The sequence below is a fragment of the Diaphorina citri genome, unplaced genomic scaffold (genome assembly GCF_000475195.1).
Source record: "Diaphorina citri unplaced genomic scaffold, Diaci psyllid genome assembly version 1.1 scaffold2916, whole genome shotgun sequence".
Lineage (NCBI taxonomy): Eukaryota > Metazoa > Arthropoda > Insecta > Hemiptera > Psyllidae > Diaphorina > Diaphorina citri.
This window is the reverse complement of record NW_007380329.1, coordinates 14,602-26,162: the sequence shown is the minus strand read 5'-3', so window position 1 is coordinate 26,162 and position 11,561 is coordinate 14,602. Positions and strand designations below refer to the sequence as shown.

Here is an 11,561-nt window from a genome sequence, read left to right as displayed (position 1 = left end):
AGAAAAATTAAAAACAATTATCAGTTTTATGCTGAAAATGCATGTTTCTGGAGGTAAATGTTAACGTAACTTTTTTTTCTCCTCAATATTTTTTCACATTTTTGAACCAGGTGCTTTAGCAAAGAATTACTACTGGTAAACAATTAGAAAAATTATCTGGGCCCCGATCGGACCTTTTTTAAAAAGTCCATTTTTGCCCTATAAAACTAATGGTAAAAAAGGAACTATCTTTAAAAAGTTCCGGTTGGGGCCCAGATAATTTTTCCAATTTTTTACTAGAAGTAAATTAATGTTCTGTGTTCTTTTCTAAAGCACCTGGTTCAAAAATGGTGAAAAAATATTGAGGAGAAAAAAAGTTACGTTAACATTTACCTCCAGAAACATGCATTTTCAGCATAAAACGGATAATTGTTTTGAGAAAAACAAAAAAAAATAGGGGTGTCCCGCTTTCATTGCCCGGCAGTGTACAAATAGAGCAAAAGATCAACGAACAAGATCCTACAAAGGCTTCTGTATTATTTAAAATATTTAAATTACCTGCGCCCATTTCTGTTTGTACAAGTTTGTCAGCTTTTCTCAGCAAGTCATACATGGAGGTGCTCTTATCGGTGAATTCTTTTACACAATTTGCATCACTCGATCTTTCAGTCTGGTATAGATTCTTGCACACTTGCAAAAGAGCATTTTCATATTTCTTGCCAGTTTTTAAACTTGCGTTAACCTTGGTGTCATTTGTATTACAGAGGCATTTGTCCAAGGATTGAGACTGAGTGATTTTAACATTACCTTGAGCAAGCTTATTGGAATGTTCATCTTCACTTAAATTGTCAGTCTTTAAAGAATCAGGTCTGCTTTGACTCAGATTAAAGTGATTTTGCTGCGTCCAACGTGATTTTGCGTTGTGCTCTTTTTTTCTGTTTTCTTTTACACTATTTTTGCTATCTGCAATTTTTGCTGTTTTTGAAATCAATTTTAGATAATTGAAATAAGACAGGATGTGCATAGCAAGTGGATGCAGTAAACGCCATTTGTGTACACCTGTTTGAAGCGACTAATAAATATGAAAATAAGTTCCTTGCCAATAAAGGTTTTTTATTTAGGTAGATGATACCTCCAAAAAATACTGCTTCGTGGCATAAAAAAAGACCCCGCCAAGTCGTTCCTCCCAAAATAAATCAAGTGCCCCAAAAAAATAAACAAAACTCCATTCCACCCCAAAAAAGATTAGAAATCAATTTTGTACCCCGCCTTTTATTCACTTCATAATTTGTGTGCTCCTCCATCACGTAGTACCTACCTTTCTTTCCCCTCATTGCACTCCTCTTCCCTCTAATCTCACTTCTGCTTCACTGCATTGGCGGCGTGCAATGCTTTAAAATTAAATTGATGGCACGCCGCCAATGCAGTGAAGCAGAAGTAATATTAGAGGAAAGAGGAGTGCAATGAGAGGAAAGAAAGGTAGGTACTACGTGAAGATGGAGCACACAAAAGAAGTGAATAAAAGGCGGGGTACAAAATTAATTTCTAATCTTTTTTGGGGTGGGATGGATTTTTGTTCATTTTTTAGCTTTTTTGTTTTTTTTTTGCTCCTTTCAGAGATCGACATAGAAAAAAACTCATCAAGTCACCCTTTTAACTCTTAATTGCTTTGAAAGTTGAAAGCTTTGAACTTATTAATTGCTTTGAAAGTGTAAAGGAATATGACAGTTCAGGTTGTTATGTAGGTCAGTTTTCTCTCTTAGCTTCATCAAAGTCAATAAAGACTTTGTAACATTATGAAGGTCCATCCTAGCTACGAGTATTTGATCGTATATGAAAAACCTAACAAAAGTGAAGCATTACCCGTTTTCCTTACAATTTAGAATTCAAAATTCAACATTCTTTCTATGGCAGTCAAATCCAAGGACAGATCTTCCCAGGAAGACATACCTTCCTGAGCTCCTCTTCTATACGCGTGTTTTTCATTCCACTTCCCCTACTTTAGCGTCAACGCTGCGTCTTAAATCCCTGATGCGAGTCTCGAGTAGCTTCAGGTTCCGCCATATTGTAATTGTATTGAGGGAAATGAAAAAAATGTTTCGTAATTTCTCCACTAGATGTCGTCATGTTTGTTGAATTTCCACTTTTTACCCCCACTCCTGACGCAGAGTGAACGCCGCATCGATGCGGCGTAGGAATGAAAAACAGGCCTGTAGTTAACAAAAAGTCGATGCCTACTATCATAATTACAGGGTAGGGCGCGGCAATTTCCTTTTTTGAAACTTCGATAAAAAAAAAATGTGCTACTTTCTTGACTTCTGTTGGTGGATCAGCATCAAGAAATGTTGGAAATTTGACTTTATGTTGTTTCGAACAGTACTCCATTCGAATGACGACCGCCATTCTCGATACACTGACGGAGGTGATTTCTGAAGCTTCTCTCTACTTTCTCCAACATTGCTATCGGTTAACGGCCTATACTATTTCTCGTCGGATGTTGTGCTTCAATTCTTCAAGGGTCCTCGGACGACCTTTGTAAACTTCAGCCTTCAGGTAGCCCCATAAAACCCTGAGGAGGACAACGAAGACGAAACGCGCACTGTTACTATTAGATTCATTTAAAAAATAACTTTCTACATAAAATGCTTTCTGCTGCTTTGATAAAATAATTTTGAGGACTGAACTAAATCGAAACATAAATTTCCATCTTTTTTTAATCTGCTGAACTTGTCATAACTTGTCTAATTACAAGTGCGGCTGCACACTGGACGTTTCAAAAAAGAAAATTGCCGCGCCTCACCCTGTATTACCTTTCACTCTACAGGTCAATGTATTCAACCTTTTTATCCCTTGTTAAAATTACAAACGGTAAAATAGTGCTGTGTATTTCTTTTCCAGAACTTTTAATCAGAAACAATCACCCTTGTGAATTTCCTCCTCCTTTCCCACCATGTCTGGAGAAAAAACATGCAACCAAAGGAACGAACTTAAAAATCCAAAACAACCCATGTCCGGTGTCTTCTTGTGTAAACCATTCTTGTGTATCATCTATACTGAAACTAAACCCAACTCAGAAAGACAATAACATAAACACAATTGCAGCGCATCAGGCAACAATTAAAACGCCAAAAAATAATAAAAATTCAACTGGCGATGACGCGAGTTATAAAAATGTCGACGAAACTACTACGAAACCTGTACAAAGAGGATCAGACTACATTTGTGAACACACAATTGCAGCGCATCAGGCAACAATTAAAACGCCAAAAAATAATAAAAATTCAACTGGCGATGACGCGAGTTATAAAAATGTCGACAAAACTACTACGAAACCTGTACAAAGAGGATCAGACTACATTTGTGAACGGGAATATCCCACCAACATTGAACCTGAAGTTATTGATACAATGAATGATGAAACTGAACATATTGTCAGAAACATTGATGAAATTGTACAACTTGAACTATCAGAAGGTATCTACCATTTAGGAAGGGAATGATGAAACTGAACATATTGTCAGAAACATTGATGAAATTGTACAACTTGAACTATCAGAAGGTATCTACCATTTAGGAAGGTAAAAATAAGTGAGAGTCAATTAATACTTTGGAACTACTTTAGAGTAATATGGGACTTGGCCCTACTTCGGTCCATCTTTATGATAATCCTGATTGTTAGTCAGAGAGACTACGAGATTGACAAGTAATAAGTAAAATACAAACCAATCTTAATAGTGCTTTCAAGTCATAATGTTTAAAGTGATGAACGACGTTGCTCACAATCATTAACAATAATTGAAAGTTGTTTCAAGAATGAAATATGGGAACCCAAAAAGTTGATTAATGTTGGAGTTTTGTTAGTATTCACTTGATGTGATTTGTCATTTCAGATCAAGACAACGGATACGAAGACAAGTTCTATTCTTATTTCAATGACATGCAGAACTATGTTCAAACTTACTTCATACCTTCCGAAACAAGGATTCTTGAACCCAGTATCCTGGCTTCCATGTCCACTGTTACTAGTAATGTGATTATGCTTTCATAATAGTCCCAATATGTCATAGTTGAAACCAATGTCTAGCACACTCGTATATTACCTTATGTTTACTTTATTATGAAACGTATTTATACTGTTTAAATTTTACCACCATAATAATTGAGAAAGAATCTATTATTTATCTTTCAGTAATCTTTTTGAAAATAATATCTAAGGGTTTTAAGGACCAACGGCCTCTTCCTTGTCAAATATATCTAAGGGTTTTAAGGACCAACGGCCTCTTCCTTGTCAAATATATCTAAGGGTTTTAAGGACCAACGGCCTCTTCCTTGTCAAATATATCTAAGGGTTTTAAGGACCAACGGCCTCTTCCTTGTCAAATATATCTAAGGGTTTTAAGGACCAACGGCCTCTTCCTTGTCAAATATATCTAAGGGTTTTAAGGACCAACGGCCTCTTCCTTGTCAAATATATCTAAGGGTTTTAAGGACCAACGGCCTCTTCCTTGTCAAATATATCTAAGGGTTTTAAGGACCAACGGCCTCTTCCTTGTCAAATATATCTAAGGGTTTTAAGGACCAACGGCCTCTTCCTTGTCAAATATATCTAAGGGTTTTAAGGACCAACGGCCTCTTCCTTGTCAAATATATCTAAGGGTTTTAAGGACCAACGGCCTCTTCCTTGTCAAATATATCTAAGGGTTTTAAGGACCAACGGCCTCTTCCTTGTCAAATATATCTAAGGGTTTTAAGGACCAACGGCCTCTTCCTTGTCAAATATATCTAAGGGTTTTAAGGACCAACGGCCTCTTCCTTGTCAAATATATCTAAGGGTTTTAAGGACCAACGGCCTCTTCCTTGTCAAATATATCTAAGGGTTTTAAGGACCAACGGCCTCTTCCTTGTCAAATATATCTAAGGGTTTTAAGGACCAACGGCCTGCCTCTTGTCAAATATATCTAAGGGTTTTAAGGACCAACGGCCTCTTGTCAAATATATCTAAGGGTTTTAAGGACCAAGGGCCTCTTCCTTGTCAAATATATCTAAGGATTTTAGCTGTCGTGACGTCACGATACAATTTATCCTTACAAACGCATTACACTAGTGTCCAATGCAATTGAGCTGGCTTGAGGACGTTGATGTGATAATTGAGCTGGCTTGTGGACGTTGATGTGATAATTGAGCTGGCTTGAGGACGTTGATGTGACATCATCGCGTGCGGAAGTGTATATCGTGACTTGACGTCAAGATAAAATATTTACCCTTCCTTGTCAAATATATCTAAGGGTTTTAAGGACCAAGGGCCTCTTCCTTGTCAAATATATCTAAGGGTTTTAAGGACCAAGGGCCTTTTCCTTGTCAAATATATCTAAGGGAAGAAATCGATTTCGTTGGTTGTATCTTTGGGTATATAGGGTGTCCATCAATGTATTATGACCCGCACAAATTGCTCCGAATCAGTTGGAGTTTTCGAAAAAAAAATAATAAAAAAACCGTATTTCTTTGATTATTATTATTTTTTTTTTTGCAATATTAACTTTGGATTTTTAAATGAGAACCTCAATTTTTTATTGCATATTATTATTCTACGTAAAATTTCATGTGCAATCGACTATTCATTCATTTTTTAGCGATTCGCGATTTCGCGAACATGTCAACTAACTGAAATGTACGTGTGTGATACATCATTTAATTCATTTCACAATACATCAGATTTTTAATTGAGACCATCATTCGCGAATTCGTGAAATTCGCAAAGCTGGTGAATCATAATAATCAGAATAATAAAATATATATAAAAAAAAATCTCATCCAAAAAGTGATATCACCACATAATTTAGGAAGTAAAAACACTGTGAACTGATGTGTCACACGGTAGGTACATTTAAATCACTTTGTGGATTCGCAGACTTTGCAAATTTTGCGAATTCGCGAAAAATGGTCTCAATCCAAAATCTGATGTTACCACATGATTTACAAAGGAAAAACATTGTGAAATGATGTATCACACGGGAGGTAATGAATTCTCTCCCGTGGACCTTTTTTTGCCCGAGTTCTCTCCCGGAACGAATTCTCTCCATTTTGTGAAAAGGTTCATTACGAATTCTCTCCCCTTTACCTACTTATACCTACTGGTTTAAAAGAACAAATCAGTGGTTGTTTATTTCACAAAGATTCTCCACTGCTTTTCTTTTAAGTTCATTACTAATTTTCTGTCTCTCTATATCTTTGGGTTGTAAAGGATCATGGTCATGTTTGGAATTTTGACCTTCTAGTATATACTATGTCATTTTCGTTAGTTTTCATAAAACACTTACATTATTTTATTTTCAGCACGTCCAGCGTTGCACTCTATTCTTTAAAACCTTGTGAAAATAGTATTTGTAGCCATTCAATACAATCATAGGTTTGCCTTTTTCACTGTAAAGTCTTTGAACATTCATTTTCACAAACAAATTAAAATTACTAATACAACAGATTAAAATTAATAACACGATCTATTAGGTTGGAAACACTAGAACTCACTAATTGGGCTCAGGTAGCTACATATGTCATGCTTGGGAGAGAATACGTAGTTTACAAAACACAGATTTGGAGAGAACTCGTTGTACTCTACCTGGACAAAAATTGGGTCGGGAGAGAACTCGATGCCTTGGTGGCGTCCGTATCACACACGTACATTTCAGTTAGTTGAGATGTTCGCGAAAAAAAAAAAAAAAAAAAAAAAAAAAGACCTTGGTGTACCTAGGTAGTAAGTACCTATAACAGTCTTGCGTATTTTGAACTTGTACAACCCCTTGTTTTTAGCTAAATTCCTTTTAGGGATGGGCTGTTCATTTTTGTTTAACAGAATCGCAAGAGAGGAATTAAAAGAACATGAATGAAGCATTATAGAGGTAAGTAAGATGTACAGACTTGTATGTACAATGTACATATATGTATATACTACATAATATGTGGGCACCTACATAACCTATGTCCTTTGAGGATAAAAAGTAATTAAACTGTTACCCAGAAAGTTCAACAAAGGATGATCTATTGTTCAAAGTTCATAACGTTACAACTCACGTTCAGCATTTTCTGCGAGCTTATTAGGGTTTTTAACACCACAATTTTCATAATGAAATGTCACATTGCCATTAAGTACGACAAGAACCTTAATAAAATAATCATCGTAAAGCAATTTCGCAGATTTAATTTAATAAAAACCTCAGGGAAAATGCAAAAAAGTAGATTAATAATTTAGAATCTAGGAGAAAAGACTAGAAAGAGAAGTAAGGAGAGTGATGGGAGGTAGCAGTTGTTTCATAGCTACGAAATAAAAACGGCGGTTTTGTGAATTTTAAAATTACCAAAAAAAAAAAAAAAAAAAAAAAAAATATTTTCAAAAATCAAAGACATACGGGTTTTTTTATTTTCCGGAAACTCCAACAGATTCGGAGCAAAAGGGAGTGAACATTGGGTAATACATACAAACATTTTCTCCAAGTAACAGATGAAAGTCCATTCCATGAACCTGACTCAATGAAAGCGACAATAAAGCCAACTGATGAAATCATATTGTATGAGTACTCCAAGTAACAGATGAAAGTCCATTCCATGAACCTGACTCAATGAAAGCGACAATAAAGCCAACTGATGAAATCATATTGTATGAGTGTAGAAACGATCACTATCACCAAGTACTCAGATAAATTCCAACATATTGCGGAATATTTTCAAACCGAGGTAAACTTAACTCAGATCAACATATATCACGAGGTGCGAATAAATGATTATTTCCACAGGGTTTATACGCGACCTGGAAAACATGGAAAAGTCATGCAATTTAAAAATCGGCCTAAAAGTCATGGAAAATCTTGGAAATTTAAAGAAAACCTGGAAAAGTCATAGAATTTGCTACCTGGTCAAATATGAAAAATATTCAAATTAAATATCAAGTATTTCCGAAAAACGGCCTGTGGCGCCTTCTCCCCTCATTTTCCATTCTGCATATTGCATATTTTATTTAAATTAGGGGTAAACTTACTGTTTTGTAAATATCTCCGCCCCCTAGTTTTGTGGAATAGTCATCGAATTTCATTCCGGGAAAAGTGTATAGACCCTGAGTCAGGGTGCTAATGTTGTGTTGAAAATTCATATCTCATTGGAGAAAGTGCCAAATAATAAAATACTGTTATATTTGTGAAAGATTCCAACATCGACAAAAAGCAAACATTTTAACGGGTTTCTTTCTGGTGTTTAAATGGGAAATTTTGTGTCTCTTCTCGCCAGTCTGATGAGAGGCTTATACGGAATGGCATGCTACGACACAGACCACACGAGTCTAATGTAAAGGTGTATCCAAACATAGTTGATTGACGAGATAATATGTTGTCGAGGCAGTTTGGACGTGTCAGTGGACATGATCAATAATGGGGCAGTGACCTATTTACGGTCTTTGTTATGTACTTTTTCTTTTATTTATTTATTTTTTAATTCAAGCAAGTATTTTTTTTTTTTTTTTTTTTTTTTTTTTTTTTTTTTTTTTTTTTACAGGCTACGTCAGAAAAACACTGATAACGGCTCACGGTAGGTAGATCTCATCATTTCCAACAAGGTTCTGTGGGTCATTCCTAACTTCGGCTTCGTTTCCGAGAAATGTCCAAAAAAATACTAAAAAAAAAAAATGCAGACCTCGTGTCAGATTTTAGGTCATAACTTTTTCATTTTAATCGATAAACTGTTTTTGAGCCAGGGCACAAAATTTTGATCCTAATACACCTGAGACACGATTTCCAAAGTTCATAGGTTTAATCGATAAACTGTTTTTGAGCCAGGGCACAAAATTTTGATCCTAATACACCTGAGACACGATTTCCAAAGTTCATAGGTTTTTTTAAGCTCGAAAAAATTTACGTCGTCATGTCCGATTTTTACTTTACGAAACGCGCGGTTTTTGTCCGAGGAAATTTTGGAGCAGAGGTCTCCATCTGGGATCAGAATGACACCTTTTTTGCCTTTTCAACTCACGTCACGTCCTTCCCGGAGAAATAACCACTTGACTAGCTGAAAAACACACGTGATGCTAGAAAACTACTGACCGTGTACAGGTGTCTTCGGGGATCTGGAATGCTACGAATAACTTCATTAAACGTTAATTTTATTGGTGTGAAGCCAGCCATAGATTATTATTCTTTTCTCTGACGATGCTAGGTCTGTTTTTCATTCCTACGCCGCATCGATGCGGCGTTCACTCTGCGTCAGGAGTAGGGGTAAAATGTGGAAATTCAACAAACATGACGACATCTAGTGGAGAAATTACGAAACATTTTTTTCATTTCCCTCAATACAATTACAATATGGCGGAACCTGAAGCTACTCGAGACTCGCATCAGGGATTTAAGACGCAGCGTTGACGCTAAAGTAGGGGAAGTGGAATGAAAAACACGCGTCGGGTTCGCATCGCACCCACGTCGGAATGAAAAACAGACCTGCTATTTACATTTTCTTTGGAAAAAGTTTTCCTCTGATTGGTTGAAATAAACCTTTTTCCGCCAGCCTAGTTAGCTTAGTTGGTAGTGCGTCTGCCTTGTAAGCGCTAGGCCGCGGGTTCGATTCCCGCCCGGGGCGGATTTTATTCTGATGGGATAATATTCGTTCTCGGAACGGCTGGCTTTCTCCTATCCTGTCTTCCTTCTCTCTTGGATTTCAGGACGATAAGACCTTGGCAGTTACAGTTCCTTCTATCAAACCTCAAAAAAAAAAAAAAAAAAAAAAAACCTATAATTTTTTTTTAATAAAATTAATTTTGTTTTGGGGGAAAAAACCCCAAAAGGTTTACGTGCCCCTTTTAAATAAATTTATGAAAAAAAAAAAAAAAAAAATCCAAAGAACAACAAGCCAAGCCTAGTTAGCTTAGTTGGTAGTGCGTCTGCCTTGTAAGCGCTAGGCTGCGGGTTCGATTCCCGCCCGGGGCGGATTTTATCCTGATGGGATAATGTTCGCTCTCGGAACGGCTGACTTTCTCCTATCCTGTCTTCCTTCTCTCTTCGATTTCGGGACGATAAGATCATAGCATAACTGCTATGTCATAGCATAACAGTTCCCTCTGTCAAACCTCTTAAAAAAAATCCAAAGACCAAAACAACAACATTACAAAGGCAGTCAAACATGGTCAGTAATTTTCTAGCATCATGTGTGTTTTTCAGGTAGTCGAGTGGTTATTTCTCTGCGGAAGGACGTGATTTAAAAAGACAAAAAAGTCTCATTCTGGTCCTTGAATAAAACGCAAGTTTCCCTGAAAGATCCAAAACCTCTGATCCTTTCTCGGATAGGATAGGAGAAAGTCAGCCGTTCCGAGAAAGGAGACCTCTGATCCAAAATTTCCTCGTAACGTAAAAATTGGACATGACGGCATTTTTTTTTTTAGCTTAAAAAATTATATCAAAATTGAACTTTGGAAATGGTGTATCAGGTGTATTTGGATCAAAATTTTGTGCTCTGGCTCCTGGTTTTAACAAAAACAATTTATCAATTAAAATGAAAAAGTTAGGACCTAAAAACTAACACTAGGTCTGTGATTTTTTAAAAAGTGGTTTTTGGACTTTTCTCGGAAACGAAGCCGAAGTTAGGAAAATGACCTACCCAGAGCCTATCAGTGTTTTTCTGGCGCAACCTGTATGTAAAATTGACACTTATTTTGTACGTTGGTGTTGGTGTTGGTGTTGGTGTTGGTGTTGGTGTTGGTGTTGGTGTTGGTGTTGTTGGTGTTGGTGTTGGTGTTTGTGTTGGTGTTGGTGTTGGTGTTGGTGTTGGTGTTTGTTGTTTGACACTTATTTTGTACCAAATACATAAGACCTTGTTTAGACTGCGGGAGTAAAGGGACTTTTCAGTCTCATTCTGGCAGTATAAACGGGGTATTCTATCTTTTAATAATATGTAATAAAAAGAGTGAATAGATCTCGCTTTTATAAATAGTAAAGATAAAATTATGAATAAATAATAGGTCGCAATCATTATAGCTTGAAGACAAGAAGATAATTATTCATAATGAATGGTTGATGATTTTTGTTCCAGGATCATGGGTACGAGAGTTTAATGAAAGAGAGAGATCACTATCAGAAAGAGTACGCATTCATTGTGGATAAGCTCGTGTCTATACCCCTCAAATTTCATGTAAGTACTCGAACGTAGGTACCTACAGATCTTCTTATTACCGTGAGTTGTTGTTGTTGTTGTTGTTGTTGTTGTTGTTGTTGTTGTTGTTGTTGTTGTCAACATCTACTACTATATCATTTTTGATAGGTATGTACTTAACTAAGTCTTTAATCAGCGAAATAGCGGTCGAAATGTCGAAAAATACGGTAAAACACCGCTAACCGTTGTCCTGATGTTAATAAAAACTAATATTTGGAGGGTTTTAGGTATGGTTTTGGGGTGGTCTACTCTCGTAACTTTTTCGATATCTCTAACCGTTTGGTGAAAACCGCCAAAAAGCGGTTATTTCCGCCTGTTGGTTCTAAAGTGTTAATAAAAACTAATATTTGGAGGGTTTTAGGTATGGTTTTGGGGGGTCTACTCTCATAACTTTTTCGATATCT

The 11,561-nt window shown here is 36.4% G+C and overlaps 2 protein-coding genes across 2 annotated transcripts in view; one reads left to right on the top strand and one right to left on the bottom strand.

Moving 5' to 3' along the window:
* Nucleotides 1-537: 537 nt before the first annotated feature.
* On the bottom strand, nucleotides 538-1,202 carry LOC103519738 (the record flags this gene model as incomplete). The annotated part of the gene is given in 1 exon segment (XM_008484826.3): nucleotides 538-1,202. A coding segment is annotated over 1 exon segment (466 nt), but the record flags the coding sequence as incomplete, so codon positions are not given.
* A 2,026-nt stretch (nucleotides 1,203-3,228) lies between these two features.
* Nucleotides 3,229-11,561, top strand: part of LOC103519737 — a gene marked incomplete in the record, with an annotated part of 15,946 nt that continues 7,613 nt past the window's right edge. The window contains 3 exon segments of the mRNA XM_026831126.1: nucleotides 3,229-3,453; nucleotides 3,870-4,004; nucleotides 11,038-11,136. Of these exon segments, the coding sequence (XP_026686927.1) occupies nucleotides 3,391-3,453; nucleotides 3,870-4,004; nucleotides 11,038-11,136 (297 nt within the window).